This window comes from Manis javanica, chromosome 4 (genome assembly GCF_040802235.1).
Source record: "Manis javanica isolate MJ-LG chromosome 4, MJ_LKY, whole genome shotgun sequence".
Taxonomy (NCBI): Eukaryota; Metazoa; Chordata; class Mammalia; order Pholidota; family Manidae; genus Manis; species Manis javanica.
The window spans coordinates 171,614,235-171,632,957 of record NC_133159.1 but is presented as its reverse complement, the minus strand read 5'-3'; the positions used below and the strand labels follow the sequence as shown (position 1 = coordinate 171,632,957).

The window sequence follows — 18,723 nt, the reverse complement described above, 5'->3', positions numbered from 1 at the left end:
CAAACATTTTTTTAAATCACTAGAATATGGAAAAGGGCATCATATCATATGTAGGGGGTAAAAGCTCACAGATGGAAATACACAGGGAAAAGCTCATTAACAACAAAAGCCCTCACCTCTCAAGCGAGGAGGCTGGACATAGTGACCTCCAAGGTTCTGTCCATATCTTAAGATTTTTTTTTCTATTCAGTGTTGTCCAGGCTTAAAGGATATATATTAAAAAGCAACTTTTCCCTAAATTACTCAGATTGTCTACAATAGGCTGTAGAAAAGTAAGATGGAGGGCTTAGGTGGAAAAGGGCAGTGATAAAACCCAATGTTTCTTTGATTTTTCTTTGCTTTGTATGATTACTCTACAGGCTTTAAGCATTGTTATAATAAAGCAAAATCACTGAAAAATCTTTTCCTGTGAATTCTTTTAAAAATTTTTGTTCTCTTTTAAATCTTATTTATGAAGGTTTCCAGATGCTTATCCTCACAGATTAAACACAGCATGATGTAGACACTTACAATAGCATTCACTGCTATGAAGCCAAGAAAAAAACGGCTTCGAGATTTAACTGCCTATCACCGAAAGAATCAGGGTCCAGGGAATTTTCTGTTGCTATTAAAGGTGTGATTGTCTGAAGCCATTTGGAAACAACCTAGGTTCTCAGCAGTAACACACCTACCCTGTACTACGTCAGAGCACATCAAATGTTTGGCATTCCAAACCTTAAGCAGGTTATTTCTCATTATGTGAATACAGAATGAAAGGATGTGGGCAAAGAATAGAATGTAAATTGGAAGCTGACTTCTGAATTTATTAGGCAGCAGTACTGGGCTAAGGCACTCATTCTAATTTCAAGAGACAGTTCCAAAGTGGTTCTCAAGAGAAAGGACAGGGTAGTTTTCAAATATTTGTTCAATGTGAATGGACTGGGCTTGCCAAAAATGACTTTTTATGCTGGCATGTGATCTCTTGGAGGGAAGTCAGCCTGAGTCACTGGAGACATCAAAGGTAGAGTCCAGTGAATGGAATTACTGCAGGCTGTGTGAACAAGCCAGGTACCTGCATTCATCTGCCCACTGCTGGGATTTTGGCCCTCCTTTTAATTACATTAAAGCAGCTGGTACCACTGGTTACTGAAGTCTTCAGATTACCTTGATTGCTCGGTCATTATCTCTAATCAGCTGCTGCTTCTCATCTTCAAACTTCTGTAGAACATCCTGGAGCCGCCTTTCTGCAGCAAGCTGCTGCCGGCTGTTCTCCTCTTTCAGAGAGGAAATGGTTGTCTGAAGTTCTGCTATGATCTAAAATGAAAACAGCATGCTTTAACTTCAAATTCTTCAGTGAAAGGCATCTATTTTATATGTATTTATGCTTAACAAAAGAATGGATTTGGCAAAACTCTAGTCTACAAACTAAATACTTTCAATTAACATATCACACACTATAATGCATGAAATTCCGCACAATAAAGGACTATAATAAAACTGAGTCGTGAACAACTGCTGAACCAAATATATTTGGAAGACATTTCCACTATAACATTCCACAATATTTACTCATCAGAAGAAAGAACATCTGTGATCTCAAAAATATGAAAAGCGTCAGATTTTATTTTACTGAGAAATAGACTTACTAGAATGAAAAAAAAGCTATTTTGCCCTTCATAATAGTTTGAATTGTAATAATCAAAGAAAATAATGAACATTCTTCTTATAGTTACTGAATTCTACGTAGTAATTTTGAATATTCACTAAAGCTTATGTCTTGTGCCAAGTGCTGTAAGAGACACATGGTATTATTGCTCATCTTTTGTAAATGGAGAAAGAGAGACAGAGAAATACGTCAATATTTTACACTGTTGAAGATGACAAATGTTCAAGGAGACAGCAGGGTTTGAACTACCCAGTCAGATGAATCGCTGCACTCACTGGTTCTTCTAACTAGCCTAGTTTGTTTTTCTTTTAAACAAGGTTTTGGTACTGAGGAGAAGTTTATTATGACACAGTTCCAAACAGGTTGCTTTCTTCCCAACTGATATATACCCATGAAAGTTTACTTTGGCTCAGCCAGCGTCACTGCAGACTCCTAGAGTACTCACTACGTTTGAAAATCGGTTCTCTCCCTCCCTCCATGTCTGCCAAGGAGTCATCTGGTGAAGGGCCTTTTAATCTCACGGGCTTACTGACAGCATTGCCCCTTCTTGGTTTGCATGTACCCATTTCCTTTCAAATTCAATAGTGATGATTTCTTAAAAGCAGGAAATGGTTGTTTCTTCTAATAAAAGGAACTACCACAGTCCTGGGTTGGAATATAATTCTGTTGGTTCTATGGGAAAGGGATGGTCGGTGAGAAACATTGAACATGTTAGTTATCTTTCTTGCAGTTGTTTTTCCAACAGTTATTTGATGATAAAACTAGATTACACAACTTTACAAGGCAGTAAATAGATACTGTCTGGAGTCTCCCAGAAGCCAGATCCTTTAGAGCTATTAGGTGGTATTACTCCTAACACAAATAACAGCATATTGACAATAAAATATGGAGTATTTATGCTTTTAGAAGTGAGCAAACTCACTGTAACTAAGTTTAACATTTAGAATTTGTAAGTAATCATACATTAAGATAACTGAAATAAATGATAAAATGCTTAATAGCAGTATGTTAATATTTTTAAATGCAAACTTGAAACTTTTGCTGTGAGTGGAGGAATTAATTCACTGAGAATAAAGATGTTTTCATAATTTTGATTTAATGTTTCCATTCTGGCATCAATTCAATTAATTCTCATAGCCCTTCAATGAAACAGGGACAGTTAAATTCTTATAGTAATGTCAAAAACTGAGGCACAGAATAATCAACTCATTCATAGTCACACAGCAAGAGTAGCCTGAGATAAGAAAGAGCCAGATTTCCTTGGCCCAACATGAAACCTAAGATTGATATTTTATAAGAACATGAGGCCAAATAGTAAAAATAACTTACTATTTCAAGGACTATTGCAATGTTTTAAGTTGAGTAAACTATAACTTTGTGGAGTGGTGAGTTTAATTTTGTAACGTGTTCATTGTATGTTCACTGTGCATGTATGTGTGTGTGTGCTTAGTTCTTTGTAATCTGATCACAAGTATAGATTCATATATCCACCACCAGTCATGCAATATGTTGTTTATTTATTATTTATTTTTTATTTTGGTATCGTTAATGTACAATTACTTGAACATTATGGTTACTAGACTCCCCCCATTATCAAGTACCCACCACATACCCCATTACAGTCACTGTCCATCAGTGTAGTAAGATGCTATAGAATCATTACTTGTCTTCTCTGTGTTATACTGCCTTGCCCATGTCCTCCTCCCCTGCTACATTATATGTGCTAATCGTAATGCCCCTTATTCCCCCTTATCTCTCCCTTCCCACCCTTCCTCCCCAGTCCCTTTCCCTTTGGTAACTGTTATTCCATTCTTGGGTTCTGTGAGTCTGCTGCTGTTTTGTTCCTTCAGTTTTTTCTTTGTTGTTATACTCCACAGATGAGTGAAACCATTTGATACTTGTCTTTCTCTGTCCAGCTTATTTCACTGAGCATAATACCCTCTAGCTTCATCCATGTTGTGGCAAATGGTAGGATTTGTTTTCTTCTTATGGCTGAATAATATTCCATTGTGTATATGTACCACATCTTCTTTATCCATTCATCTACTGATGGACACTTAGGTTGCTTCCATTTCTTGGCTATTGTAAATAGTGCTGTGATAAACATAGGGGTGCATCTGTCTTTTTCAAACTGGGCTCCTGCATTCTTAGGGTAAATTCCTAGAAGTGGGATTCCTGGGTCAAATGGTATTTCTATTTTGAGCATTTTGAGGAACCTCCATATTGCTTTCCACAATGGTTGAACTAATTTACATTCCCACCAGCAGTATAGGAAGGTTCCCCTTTCTCCGCAACCTCGCCAACATTTGTTGTTGTTTGTCTTTTGGATGGTGGCCATCCTTACTGGTGTGAGGTGATATCTCATTGTGGTTTTAATTTGCATTTCTCTGATGACAAGCGATGTGGAGCATCTTTTCATGTGTCTGTTGGCCATCTGAATTTCTTCTTTGGAGAACTGTCTGTTCAGCTCCTCTTCCCATTTTTTAATTGGATCATTGGCTTTTTGTTTGTTGAGGTGTGTGAGCTCTTTATATAATTTGGAAGTCAACCTATTATCGAATATGTCATTTATGAATATATTCTCCCATAGTGTAGGATGTCTTTTTGTTCTACTGATGGTGTTCTTTGCTGTACAGAAGCCTTTTACTTTGATATAGTCCCACTTGTTCATTTTTGCTTTTGTTTCCCTTGCCAGGGGAGATATGCTCATGAAGAAGTTGCTCATGTTTATGTCCAAGAGATTTTTGCCTATATTTTTTTCTAAGAGTTTTATGGTTTCATGACTTACATTCAGGTCTTTGATACATTTTTAGTTTATTTTTGTGTATGAGGTTTGACAGTGATCCATTTTCATTCTCTTACATGTGGCTGTCCAGTTCTGCCAACACCAGCTGTTGAAGAGGCTGTCATTTCTCCACTGTATATCCATGGCTCCTTTATCATATACTAATTAACCATATATGGTTGGGTTTATATTAGGGCTCTCTAGTCTGTTCCATTGGTCTATGGGTCTGTTCTTGTGCCAGCACCAAATTGTCTTGATTACTGTGGCTTTGTAGTACAGCTTGAAGTCAGGGAGCATAATTTCCCTCACTTTATTCTTCCTTCTCAGGACTGCTTTGGCTATTTGGGGTTTTTTGTTGTTTCATATGAATTTTAGAACTATTTGCTCTACTTCATTGAAGAATGCTGTTGGTATTTTGATAGGGATTGTGTTGAATCTGTAGATTGCTTTAGGCAGGATGGCCATTTTAACAATAGTAATTCTTCCTATCCATGAGTATGGGATGTGTTTCCATTTATTGGTTTCTTCTTTAATTTCTCTCATGAGTGTCTTGTAGTTTTCAGAGTATAAGTCTTTCACTTTCTTGGTTAGGTTTATTCCTAGGTATTTTATTCTTTTTGATGCAATTGTGAATGGAATTGTTTTTCTGATTTCTCTTACTACTAGTTCATCATTACTGTATAGGAATGCAACAGATTTCTGTGTATTAATTTTGTATCCCGCAACTTTGCTGAATTCAGATATTAGATCTAGTAGTTTTGGAGTGGACTCTTTAGGGTTTTTTATGTACAGTATCATGTCATCTGCAAACAGGGACAGTTTGACTTCTTCCCTGCCACTCTGGATGCCTTTTATTTCTTTGTGTTGTATGATTGCTGTGACTAAGACCTCCAGAACTATGTTGAATAAAAGTGGGGAGAGTGGGTATCCTTGTCTTGTTCCTGATCTTAAAGGAAAAGCTGTCAGCTTCTCACTGTTAAGTATAATGTTGGCTGTGGGTTTGTCATATATGGCCTTTATTATGTTGAGGTACTTGCCCTCTATGTCCATTTTGTTAAGAGTTTTTACCATGAATGGATGTTGAATTTTGTCAAATGCTTTTCAGCATCTATGGAGATGATCATGTGGTTTTTGTCCTTTTTGTTGATGTAGTGGATGATGTTGATGTATTTTTGAATGTTGTACCATCCTTGCATCCCTGGGATGAATCCCACTTGATCATGATGGATGATCTTTTTGATGTATTTTTGAATTTGGTTTGCTAATATTTTGTTGAGAATTTTTGCATCTATGTTCATCAGGGATATTGGTCTGTAAGTTTCTTTTTTTTGTGGTGTCTTTGCCTGGTTTTGGTATTAGAGTCGTGTTGGCCTAGTAGAATGTGTTTGGGAGTATTCCCTCCTCTTCTACTTTTTGGAAAACTTTATGGAGGATGGGTATTAGGTCTTCACTACATGTTTGATAAAATTCAGCAGTGAAACCATTCTGGTCCAGGAGTTTTGTTCTTAGGTAGTTTTTTATTACCAATTCAATTTCTTTGCTGGTAATTGGTCTATTCAGATTTTCTGTTTCTTCCTGGGTCAGCCTTGGAATGTATTTTTCTAGAAAGTTGCCCATTTATTCTAGGTTATCCAGTTTGTTACCATATAATTTTTCATAGTATTCTCTCATAATTCTTTGTATTTCTCTGGTGTCCATAGTGATTTTTCCTTTCTCATTTCTGATTATGTTTCTATGTGTTAGACTCTCTTTTTTTCTTGATAAGTCTGGCTAGGGGTTTATCTCTTTTGTTTATTTTCTCGAAGAACCAACTCCTGCTTTCATTGATTCTTTCTACTGTTTTATTCTTCTCAATTTTATTTATTTCTGCTTTAATATTTATTATGTCGCTCCTTCTACTGACTTGGGGCCTCATTTGTTCTTCCTTTTCTAGTTTCATTAATTGTGAGTTTAGACTGTTCATTTGGGATTGTTCTTCTTTCCTGAGGTAGGCTTGTATTGCAATACATTTCCCTCTTAGCACAGCTTTGCTGCATCCCACAGATTTCATGCAATATGTTTTTAAAGTACAAAGTGACCTCAGTTCTTTAAAAAATAGTATGATTTGGATTAGCTTTTAATTGACCAAGACTGAAGACAAATATATATTGAGATTATTTCCCCAAATGACCAGAAGGGTATGAAAAAGAGATACCTCATTTTCAGAAGACACATCAAAAAGAAATAAATGCAAGTTTTTGGAATGAATGATGAACAAAATCCAGTATGTTCTGAGGAGAGCATGCTTGCTTTTTTGTAGAAAATGAATCCTTAACATTCTTTGGTATGAGAATGAGGTCATCTCTGGAAAGTTACTTTAAAAACTTACAAAGATGATATAAGGGAAGTGCCAAAACACTCAGTTGAAATACCTTGGATAGATAAATAGATAAATTGGTTGACAGACTGATATATAAGATGGATACAGAGAGGGAGCTAAAACAAGGATAATTTTTAGTAACTGATTTGAGATTTACTTTAAGACTGAGAAATAATCATGCTAGATTAATATGCTTAGGTAAGAAACAAAACTCACTTGGTTGTAGGCCTAGAGTGTAAGAAAATACACTATTTTGCCGTAGCTCAGTGCACGTAACTGGTATTCATAAATCCTTAAATAGTGGAACTATAATCATAGCAAATAAGAAAAAATAATTACCTGGTAAATAATATTATGATAATCTAGCCTTTTTATAGAATAATAATATAAAAAGTGTCTGAGAAAAATAACAACTAATCTATACAATCATAATCAAAGTCTACCAGTTTTGACTGACTGATAATTAAAAACCATTAAACAAAATGCCACCACTCAACTTATGTTTACTCTGTATTAGCTTCAGAGAAAGGAGAGGATTTGAAGATTTCCATATGGATACTAGAAATTAATATTTTGGGAAGCAAAAGGAGAGCTATTTGGTGCTGATGCTAACCCACGAAAGCTATAATAGTAACTATTGTTAAGCAATTAGTCCTAAATGTTAGTGGTTTTATTAGATCTTAAAAATAGCAGGATTCTAAATAGAGGCTCAGATTTCATCTTTAATTCACTCTATTGTTTTACAGATTGCAGTACAGTTTGAGATTTTTATAAACCTATTATTTAAAATGCAGTCAACAAGACAAGGGCGTACTTGGAAGGTTTGGTGAACACTGAAATAATGCTCATCAAATAAATCGGAGAGGGATTTCTTGGCACCTTTTGCATTCTGGGCCGCCACGCTGGGAAGTGGAGTGAAGGTTGGGGTGGTTGGGGCATGTGGAGCAGACCTAGGCGGCAATCTGCACCAGGTGTGTGGGAGCTGGTGCGGGCAGTGAGGAAGCCTGTTGCTTGGCAGGGGAGGCTCCCGCTAGCGTTCCAGCTTCAGTCTTCTACACAACTACTACCTATATTCTTACAAAATAGCAACATTCTTCCCTTGAAAAATGGTTACCAGGTGAGCCAGTTGAGTGGGGAAAGCTGCATTAAATTTGAAAGGCAAGGTTAGTATGTAATATTAAGATAAAAAGAACAGGTATGTGATTCTGCTGGAAATTATATTTGGGAGTGTGTACAGAGATGAGGCAACATGGCCATGGTGGAGAATGTTGAGAAACCCAGAAAGGGCGCAGGCCCTGGGGACGCCCAGAGTTTAGTGTCTGTGGTCTCCTAGGTCCTAAAAGCTTGATAAAATCTATAAGATTTTATTTACTTCCATTAAGGGTGGAAAGTATTTAAAATTATTTCCAAATTTAACCTGATGATCTCCTGGGTACCAGTGTATTTACTACTAATGCATCTAAGTTATTTTTTGGGGGGGGGAGCGGTTTTTCAAAAACATCCTAACAGTTAAGGAACTTTGCTTCTGGCATTCTCCTCGGCTTAGATATGAGTTAGAGATGCCAGCAAACTATGCTGGAAAACAGGAAAAAATCAATCCACAGTTCTGTTTTACAATGATCATTTTTGAATAATCTGTTTCTCTGAACTGACTGGATTGTAGACTGATGTTTCTCAACTGCCAGTTTGCAGATATAAATATACACATGTATTTATATACATATGAATATGTATATGTGTTCAGAGGTGGGCAGACAAAATATATCAATGTAAGATTGCCATCCTCCCTTTTAAGAGAAGGAAGGACTCTCTTTCACTGTGATGTTGTACTTTTTCTATGATTTTTCTCTTTGCTATTGGCACTGTCCTGTCATTTATGACATGACGGTTATCAGTTGGTTCTTCCTCCTCCTCCTCCTTCATGTCTTTACTTGGGAAAATATTTAGCAACTTTATGCCTCTCCAAATTTTGAACAGAGATTTTTATCAGTTCTTGAACCGAAAATATTTATAAATTACAAATAAATAATTTCTTGCTCTTTCCATCCCTTTGTCAGTCTTTGCTCCCTCCGTTTCTTTCTCTGTTGCAATCTCAATACTGCCACTCTAAGAGCGAAGTTATTAAATGCTTTACTATATAACTAGGTGCTGTACTAAGCACTTTTTTCACATCATGCTACTTAACACTTACACAAGTATCTCAGGAGGTAAGTACTACTCCTGCATTTTACGAATGAGGAAATTGAATTCCAGAGAGGGCAGGAAACTTGCTCAAGGTCATATAAGTGGAAGGACTGGTATTCAAATTCAGGTCTGCTGGACTCCAAAGCTGAGGCTTTCTTCCACATTAACTTACATTTAATTTGCTTTAATGTGAACTAATCGGGCTTCTTCATATATTCCTTTAGGTAAACTTAAATACTCCTGTTTACACTCTCATGATTTAAGCATTTTTCTTATCTTACATCTCACTTTTGGTCTGCCTCTCCCATCTAACATAAAGCAGAATACGCAGGACGTAAGGATATGCCAACTGGGGATTTTTCATGTTATAAACTTTTAACTTTTGCAGTAGTAAGATTTCTTTTGATTATAAAAATATTCTCAGCGGATCAAAAAGGATATTTCCCCATGTTCCTTCTTTGAGGAAGGTTGGAATGATGGCAATCAAGACATAGTCACCACTTTTTAAATAAGCACATATATGTCTTCACTTAGACAAAGCTTTTTGTTTTCTGAATGGGATGTGACTTATATAACATATGCATATTTTAGAAATAATTGTAGAATCTAAGAAAACTTCTTGAGAATTATCACCAAGGTTTTGCCATATTAAACATACGAGGGATTGGGCCAGGCTGGTGCTGTCGGGGTCAGAGCTTCTGCTCGAAAGCCAGGTCCAGGCTGGGTCCTGGCTTAGTCACCTGCTGATCTGTGTGACTCATCTGCCGAGTCTCAGTTTTCTTCACTGGAATAATGGGGCCAGTGACAGTTCCGAACCCCAGGCTTACTGGGAATGAAAACTGATGAGTCAATATGGTTAGTGCCTCATAAAATTCTTGGTTTTATCATCACTTTGTTATTGTGCTGCTATTACTACCACTGTGTGGTAATTCATAAAATGGGACACATAAAGACACACAAATTCCAGTTCCCTGCCACATATCACTGTATACATGCCGAAATACTAAGAAAAGCTGATTTTAAAAATTGATACATTGCCCACAAAATTTGATGGCTTAATCTCTCCCTCTATAAAATGAAAATTAGTATTTATTTATTTTAGAATTACTCATAAAATGAAGGAATGCTTGGGATCCTCTAAATGATACTACAGAATATTATCATCACAATTTATGCAGAAAAGTATTCTAAGCATCATATGTCCATGTAGAGACAAGCAATTATTGGTCCTCTACTAAAGTTACTATAGTAATGACATTCAACAAGATATGAATTTGGGACTCATAATTCTTTTTCCCAAAAGGATTCAATGACTAAGCTGCTAATTTAACCCAGAATATTTGTCATTTTGAATGGTATTACTAAAGCAGTCTTAGGTGTAGCAAAATGGAATATTACAAAAAAGCACAGAGGGTATCAAACTGCTTCCATCACAGATGTAGGTGTGCATTTCCCACCCTTGTGAAATATGCTTTAGCCTGGGCTTGTTCTAATGCACAGGCTGGTTTTGCAACATTTGAGTGTGTGTGTGTGTGTGTGTGTGTGTGTGTGTGTGTGTGTGTGTGTGTGTGTATGTGTTTGTGTTGGTTCAAAAGTTTCACTATGCTTCATTTAAAATACTTTCTCAGACTAAAATATTAAAATATCAAAAATATGATACTGACCCATAAAAAACTGAAAAGCATTAAGTTTACATCTTAAATGCTTTCAAGTACAGGTTTCTTTCTTTCTTTCAGTTTTCCTTCTTAGCTTTTAATGTTCTTACCTGTGAAGATTTGGCAAGCTTCTGTGTATATTCCTTCTCAATCTGCTTCAGCCTGCTGTTGACCTGAAAAACACACACACATGAACACACACAGGGTGACCTGTGAGCTTGCTCTCTCTTCCACACGCCTATCACCAGGCAGCTGGGACGGCTGCCAGCTGCACCGCCCTTCTGGGGCAGCCAGAACACCACAGGGCTTGTCTTTGATCTAACGCCAACTATTCATCACTTAAAAAGCAAAAAGCAAAAGCAAAAAAAAAAAAAAAAAAAGATCTCTCCTGCCAATTATTAGACAAACACACACTTCTGGGGAGAGAAAGAGAAAAGGAGGAGACACAGAAATAGACCAAGCAAAAGGGTGAAGGCTCAGAAGGGAAAGGGAGAAGAAACAAAGGAGAAGGCAAAGAAAGCCAGGGGAGAGGGACTTGAAGGAGGCAAAGATAGAGGTAAATTTAATTCTCTTCCCACACTTTAAAGATAAAAGAACTAGATGTTCCTAGACTGAGGCAGATGGGAGAATTTTAGACTCGGCGAGTTGAGCCCCCACTCTGCCTAACACACAGGAACTATTCTTTGAAGTGACAAATATATCTAAATCAAACAATTTTTCTCCCCTGGGAGTAGGGTGGCCTTCCCAGAATAAGTCCGCATTACTTAGAACCTGGCAGTCTCCTTTGCCACTCAAGTTCCGGTCCTTTGTGTGTGACCTGCTTTGCTCTCTGGAAGCTTTGGGATCTTCACTTTATCCTTCACGTAAGGAAATAAGGAAATGGCACCGCGACCTGCCAGAGACCAGGCCTTTTTCCACCCGTGCAGGCACTAAGCAGGCCCTTTCAGTCGGAGCTTGTGTCCTTCATTTCTAGAAAAGGTTTTTGTTCCTTACTGTCATATTTGCAGCTCTGATTTTTGGACCTCTCAGGTTTATCATGTGTTTTTCTTATTGTTTCTATTTTCCATTTCTTTGTCTTCATCTTTTGCAGAGATTTCCCAACTTCTCATTTTAAACTTTTTATTGGACTTTAAAAAAAACTGCCATACTATATCTAAGACATATTTTTGTAATTTTCAATTTCTAAGAGGTATTTCTGTTCTCTGAACAGCATAATCCCTCCCCCTTTTAAGACCAGGAAACTGAGCTACAGGGAGGTTAAGTAACTTGCCCAGCCTCACACAGCTAGGAAGTGACGGTGCCAGCACTCAGCCCCATGCAGAAGGAAGCCTGGGTGCTTCAGCAGCCAGAGCATATCATACAATGTCTCTCAGTATAGTCCAAAATTTTCCTGAGGTTATTAATTTCATATTACCTATAATTATCTACATGTCTATATCTATACACATAAACACACACACGTGTGTATTTAGATTTCTTTTCTGCTTTCTAGAATATCTGTTTTTTTTCTGATTTCCTTTTATTTATTTCCTTTGCCAGCCTATTTTGGTCTCTGTTTTTCCCTTTAGAACTTCCTTCAGCTGTCTAGTGGTGGGCAGGCTCTGGGGACGGGTGGACATCATTACAAAGTGTCACAAAGAGGCCTGGACTCTCCCATGCCACGGTCTGACTGGACATTCTTTTTGGACCATTTTTCCCAGAGCTGCATCCTCTAGTTTACTTACTGGTAGCATAGATCTGGCTGCCAGTGTTTTCAGAAGAGTGCCTGACTGTCTGGGATACTGTTTCTTGGATAATCCCATTTTTATTTTGCCTTCTGCTGTACCTGGGTCCCTCTCTCATTTCATCTCTCCAGAGATCAAACCAGGGGTGGAGCTAGGAACAGACATGGAATAAATTCCTAAATTGAATCCCTAATCTCATTGTGATGGTATTTGGAGGTAAGGCTTTTGAGAGGTGATGAGGTCATGGGTGGAGCCCTTACGAGTGGAATTAGTGCCTTTATTAGAAGAGGCCAGAAAGTTAGCTTCTTTCTGCCATGTGAGGATACAGGGAGAAGATAGCAGTCTACAGCCTGGAAGAGGGCTCTCACCAGAACTCAATCCTGCTGGCATCCTGATCTCGGACTTCCAGACTCTGTCAGAAATAAATTTCTGTTCTTGATAAGCCTCCTAGTTTTGTTATAGAACCTATGATGATAGTCCTGTGTTTTATGGACTTAAGTTCAAAAGCAATTTTTTAGTTTGTTCTATAAATTTATCAGCATCTGCCAGAGAATTTAGTGGAGACTGGTCCTTGAGTAAAGGAGACGGGGTGGGATCTACAGCACAAGGGGAGGGGATGGCCGGTGAATCATGACTGGTAACAGGGATGGGAACTTCTGATTACTTCCATCTTCTCCATGAAATAGGAGAAAAGATTCATCAGATAAGCATGAGGATGGCAACAGAGATTGTTGGGAGACTTGAGGTGTAAGGTCATCTAGGAAAGTGGGAAAGGGAAAGGGATGAGGAATATAGTATGAGTACCAGGACTCAAGGAAGCATCAGGGCCCAGTGGAATTACCAATGTTAAATTTAAACTGAGACCAGTTTGGTAATAGATGAATACCTCTAGATCTTGCTAGTAGCTAAATGGAGCAAAATCAACAATTTGGAGAATAATGAGAAATGAAGAAATCAATTAATTTACCAACCTTCAAGGTTTTTACTATGTATCTGAACTTAAGTCACAGATGTCTGAATTTCTGAACTTCTCCAATCTAAAAAGCTCCCGTTTCACATGGTTGGAAATTCATAGCTAATTTATCATGCAGACTGTCCCTAAAATATTTCTTGAATAATTTTATTCTCAGGATGGTACTGACTGTACTTTTCATTTCCATACATAAAATTAAGTTAGGGTTAGTTATTTTAATCCAAGTCTTATTTTTATAGCTATCTTACTATATAAAAATATAATTTTCAAGCAATCATCTGCAGCATGGGCTGAACAGATGGAGAATAACAGATGAGAGGAAAATCATAATTTTAAAGTGAGCAAAATTTTTCTGTTCTTGCTGTTGTTTTAATCTCTGGCTATTTTATGCTTGGCATGCCCTCCACTCTCCACCAAGCACTCAGTTCCCCTCTGCTTTCTAGGGCCTCTTTGTCAAGTTATTCTTCCTTGTTAAAGATCCCAATGTGTTGTCCACTTTCTCTATGCAATTCGTCTCAAAATTCTGTTTTAAAAACTCTAGGAAAGGAACAAGCCAACCAGTTTTAGCAAAGGTCTCAATGGTTGTTAATCATCTTAATGGTTACCCTTTTCTTGCAGGTACTGTGAATTAGGTCAATTTGAAAAGTCCCTCATTCCTTTATTTTTCATTTTCTAGCTAATGGTGAAAGTTCAGACACTCAGGATTTCCAGGGAGGTGATTTGGAGGGAGGAAAATTAGGAAACTCCTCTGGAATACTTGTGTTTAAGGCAAGCCCAGATCTCATAAATAAATTTTCTTTAAAATATAATAGCATAAGTTTCTGAGTTAAATATTTGTTTTTAGGATTAGAAAAAGGATGCATCCCAGATTCTTGAAAAACAGCATGAGGCTCAGATTATGATGTAGTATTTTCTACTCAAAAGCTTTGTAGGAAACCATCTGAAGCTTCATCAAACTCTGTAAATTCACTTATGACCAACTGGAGCCAGATATTAATATATAAATGGGTACCATCCTATCAACAAAAATATTTGGATAATTTATAACAAATATTTACAGAACTTTCAAATTTGAAAATCTCTGTATTTTACCTGAAAATCAAGGTACAAATATGTGAAGCATAAATGAAATCTATTAGTTCTGCTTGGGCTATGATGGGGTGAAATATGAGACCATGTTCAATCTGCTACAGTAAATTGGTAGTAAACCAGACAAAATACAGGAAAAACTGTCCTTTAAAACAGACTTTAAAATAGCTACTAAAAACATACCTAAATATTTAAATAAAAACGTATACATAATGAGGAGAGAAATGGAAAAATAAAGATAAAACTAAATAGCCTATAGTAATATATAATCTGAATGGAAAATTTCACTGGATGGGATTAACAACAGATTCAGCACTACAGAAGAAAACATCGGTGAAAAGAAAAATCATTAAAAAATCCAAATGATTGCCAGAGACACAAAAGTCTGAATTTAATGAATTATCTCAGTAATCTTAAGGTTGTATCACATCATCTAACATATATGTAGCTATAAATCAGAAGGTAAAAGGTTTGGGAAAATATTTGAAGATATAATGGATGAAAATTTTCTAATATGAAGAAAAATATAAATCTCTAAGTTGAAGAAAATCAATGAACAAGAATGATAAACACAAAGAAAACTACATCAAGGTACATCATAATCAAACTGTAAGAACAGAAATAAAGATAAAATCTTAAAAGCAGCTGGAGAAAACAGACATATTAAAAAGTTAAGAATGATGGAGGATTTCTCATCTGAAACTATGCTAGTCAGAAAATAACATAATGCATCATTAAAGTACTGAAAGAAAAAAAAAATCTGTCAATCTATAATCATATATTTAGTGAAAATATCCACTGAAACTGAAGATGAAGTTACAGATATCTTCAAAAAAAATCTGAGAGAATTTGTCACAGCAGACATGCACTATATTAAAGGTTAAAGGAAGTTCAGGGATATGGAAAGTGATGCCAAATGGAAACCTAGATCAACTCAAAGGAATAAAGAGCACTGGACATAGACAATATGTGTGTAAATATAAATTATATTTTTTGTCTTTTCAAAATTTCCTTAAAAGACAATTTACTGTTAAAGCAAAAATAGTAAAAGTATGTTGTAGGGTTTATAATACATGTAGAAACAGTATAGGAGTAGGGAAATGGAGGTATACTATTCTTAAGGTACTTACATTTTATGTAAACTGATATAATAGTATTTGAAGGCAGATTATAATAAAGATGCATATCATGACAAAAGCAGTGAAGAGGTATGTCTAATAAGCTGATAGTAGAAATAAAATGGAATATTTAGAAGTACTTGATGAATCCAATAAAAGGCATGAAAAGAGGGAAAAAGGAACAAAGAGAAGATGGGGCAAATAGAAAACAAAATAGTAAATTAAAACACAACATATCAATAATTACATTAAATAAAAGTTGTTTAAAAATTCCATCTGAATAACAAGATTGTCACACTGGATTTAAAAGAAGGTGTAACCACATGGTATTTTCAAGATAAATACTTTAAATATTTAAAAAATTTAAAGGTTTATAAAAGATATGCCATGCAAATAGTAATCATGAGAAAAGTGAAATGGCTAAGCTAACATCAAAGTAGATTTGAGAACAAAGAAGCTTAGCAGAAAAAAAGGATATTTCATGATAAAAATTTTAATTCATAAATATGATATCACAATCCTAATGTGTACACACCTAATTTCAATAGCTTCAAAATATACAAGGCAAAACTGACAGAACTGAAAGGAGAAATAGGCAAATCCACAAATTGTAACTGAGATTTCAATTCTCCTCTCTCAGAAATTGATATAAAACTAGTGAGGCTATAGAGGATTTGAAAAATGCTGTTAACCAGCTTGACCAGAGAGACCATATTCTGGACCATACAACAAATTCCAATAAATTTTAAAAGGATTGAAATAATCCTTATCATTTTCTTTCTTCTGCTTATTTTATCTCATTTGCTATTCTCTGAAAAAAGTATATTTGACCACAATGAAATTACATTAGGAATCCACAACAGTAATGAATCTGATATCCTCTAAATATTCACAAAATAAAAAATACCCACCGAGTTTGTATGAGTCAAAGAAGAAATCACAAGGACAATTGGAAAACATTTTGCAATTAACGAAAATGGAAGCATAGTATTTGTGGAATGCACTTAAATCAGTGCTTCGAGGAAATTTTTAACTTTAGAATTATTTCATTAGCAAAGAAGTAAGTTCTAAAATAAATGCTATAAGCTTGCCCTGAAAAAGCCTGAAAAAGAATTACAAATGAGATAAAATAAGCAGAAGAAATGATAAATATGAGTAGAAACCAGTGAAATAGAAAAACATAAAAACAATAGAGAAAATCAGTGAAACTGAAATTTGGTGATTTGAGAAGACACTGATAAAATCAATAAACCTCTTGGTAGACTGATCAACAGAGAGAAGATATAAAACACCAATATCAGAAATAAGAGAGAGCATACATCACTTATCAGATTCTATAGACATTTCTAGGGCAATACAGCAATTTTATGAACAACATATTACCAAAAAGTTTGGGTAATTTAGACAAAATACAAAACATCTCTTAAATGATACAAATTACCAAGAGTAACTCAAGAAGAAATGGAAAATTCAAAGTCCTATATCCCTATATATAGGCAGAAATTACATCATGGTAACTGGTTAAAGGAGTGATGTTTCTGCACCAAAATACGGATTCTCTAATACCATCAGAAGCCTATACCATCAGTTCTCCCCACCTGCCCCATTTTCTCTACTCTCTGCCCCATTTTCATAGACTTAGTAGTTCAAGAAATAGGTACTGAGCAGCTTGGGGGCTGCCCATTTTTTACATATGACCTGAGTTTGACTACTGTCCCCTCCCTTCCTTTCACATCACCAATATTTTCTTTCACACTGAGTTGCTAGTTTCACACACTCACACACACACACACACACACACACACACACACAGACTTTCCCTGAAATTCTGATACTTCCCCCGACATTTACTCTGGTGCCTCCCCTGAGTGGGGCACTGCATGTTCACACAGGTAAAAGGCTTAATGCAGCTGGGGAGGAGGCGGATAGGTGAGCAAATGAAATACAGACTAAGCGTCATTAAAGAGCGACGCACGGGGCATTACTAGGGAGACGCTGTGAGAATTCCTCACATTGGAGGAGGCTTTTGCAAGGAGATGAATATTAGAGACAATGATGGGATGATGAGGTGACGACAGCAACAGAACAACAGCTCATGTTTATTTTGTTCTTACTCCACTGACATATACTGTTTAAATACTTTACATATATTAACCCTCTCCAAAACTCTGTGAGGTAGGCACGATTATTCTCCTCATTTACAGAGAGTGAAGCTTAGAACAGTAAAAAAAAACTGCTTGACATGATCAGCCAGGGGTGGACAGGAATCAACTGAAAGAGAAGAGACTTCCAGGTGAAAGGAGGAATGTGCGCAGTCTTGAAGGAGCCCGGAATATCTGAGGCACCGTGTTTTTTCTTTTCTTCCTGCACAGCCACATGCCTTGAAAAGGTAATCTCTACTCTTTGCCCCATTTTCAGTTACTCAGTAGTTCAATAAATAGGTACTGAGCAGCTTGGGGACTGCCCATTCTTCACATTTGGCCTCATTTTGGCTTCTGTCTCTTCCATTCAACTCATCAGTGACCTTCTTATTTGCTATAATAAAGGCCATTTTTATAACATTACATTTTTATTATACAAGTAAATACAGAGTGTGCTGACAATTGTACAATTCTGTAAATTTATTAAGACATCATTAAAGCGTACTCTTACACAAGGATTTTATGGTATCTAAAGTATACTTCAATAAAGCTATTTTTAAAAAGTAAATATGACAAAATAGACTTCAAAACAAAGAAAGTAACAAGAGATAAAGAAGGACATTACATAATGATAAAGGGCTCAGTCCAACAAGAGGATATAACCATTATAAATATATATGCACCCAACACAGGAGCACCAGCATATGTGAAACAAATATGAACAGAACTAAAGGCAGAAATAGACTACAATGCATTCATTATAGGAGACTTCAACACACCATTCACTCCAAAGGACAGATCCACCAGACAGAAAATAAGTAAGGACACAGAGGCACTGAACAACACACTAGAACAGATGGACTTAACAGACATCTATAGAACTCTACACCCAAAAGCAACAGCATACACATTCTTCTCAAGTGCACATGGAACATTCTCCAGAATAGACCACATACTAGGCCACAAAAAGAGCCTCAGTAAATTCAAAGAGGTTGAAATCCTACCAACCAACTTTTCAGACCACAAAGGTATAAAACTAGAAATAAATTG

At 36.3% G+C, this 18,723-nt stretch overlaps 1 protein-coding gene across 12 annotated transcripts in view; it reads right to left on the bottom strand.

Annotated features, from left to right (window-relative positions):
* The window catches only part of CEP112 (centrosomal protein 112), a 445,347-nt gene that overhangs the window by 138,597 nt on the left and 288,027 nt on the right, over window positions 1–18,723 (bottom strand). For all 12 annotated transcript variants that reach the window (XR_012130844.1, XM_073235805.1, XM_073235810.1 and 9 more), the window contains 2 exons: window positions 10,739–10,801; window positions 1,144–1,293 (listed from right to left, as the gene is read on the bottom strand). Coding sequence is in view for 11 of the 12 variants with exons in the window: in XM_073235805.1 (XP_073091906.1) it covers window positions 1,144–1,293; window positions 10,739–10,801 (213 nt within the window). In the remaining variant the exon portion in view is untranslated. The remainder of the gene's footprint in view (window positions 1–1,143; window positions 1,294–10,738; window positions 10,802–18,723) is intronic.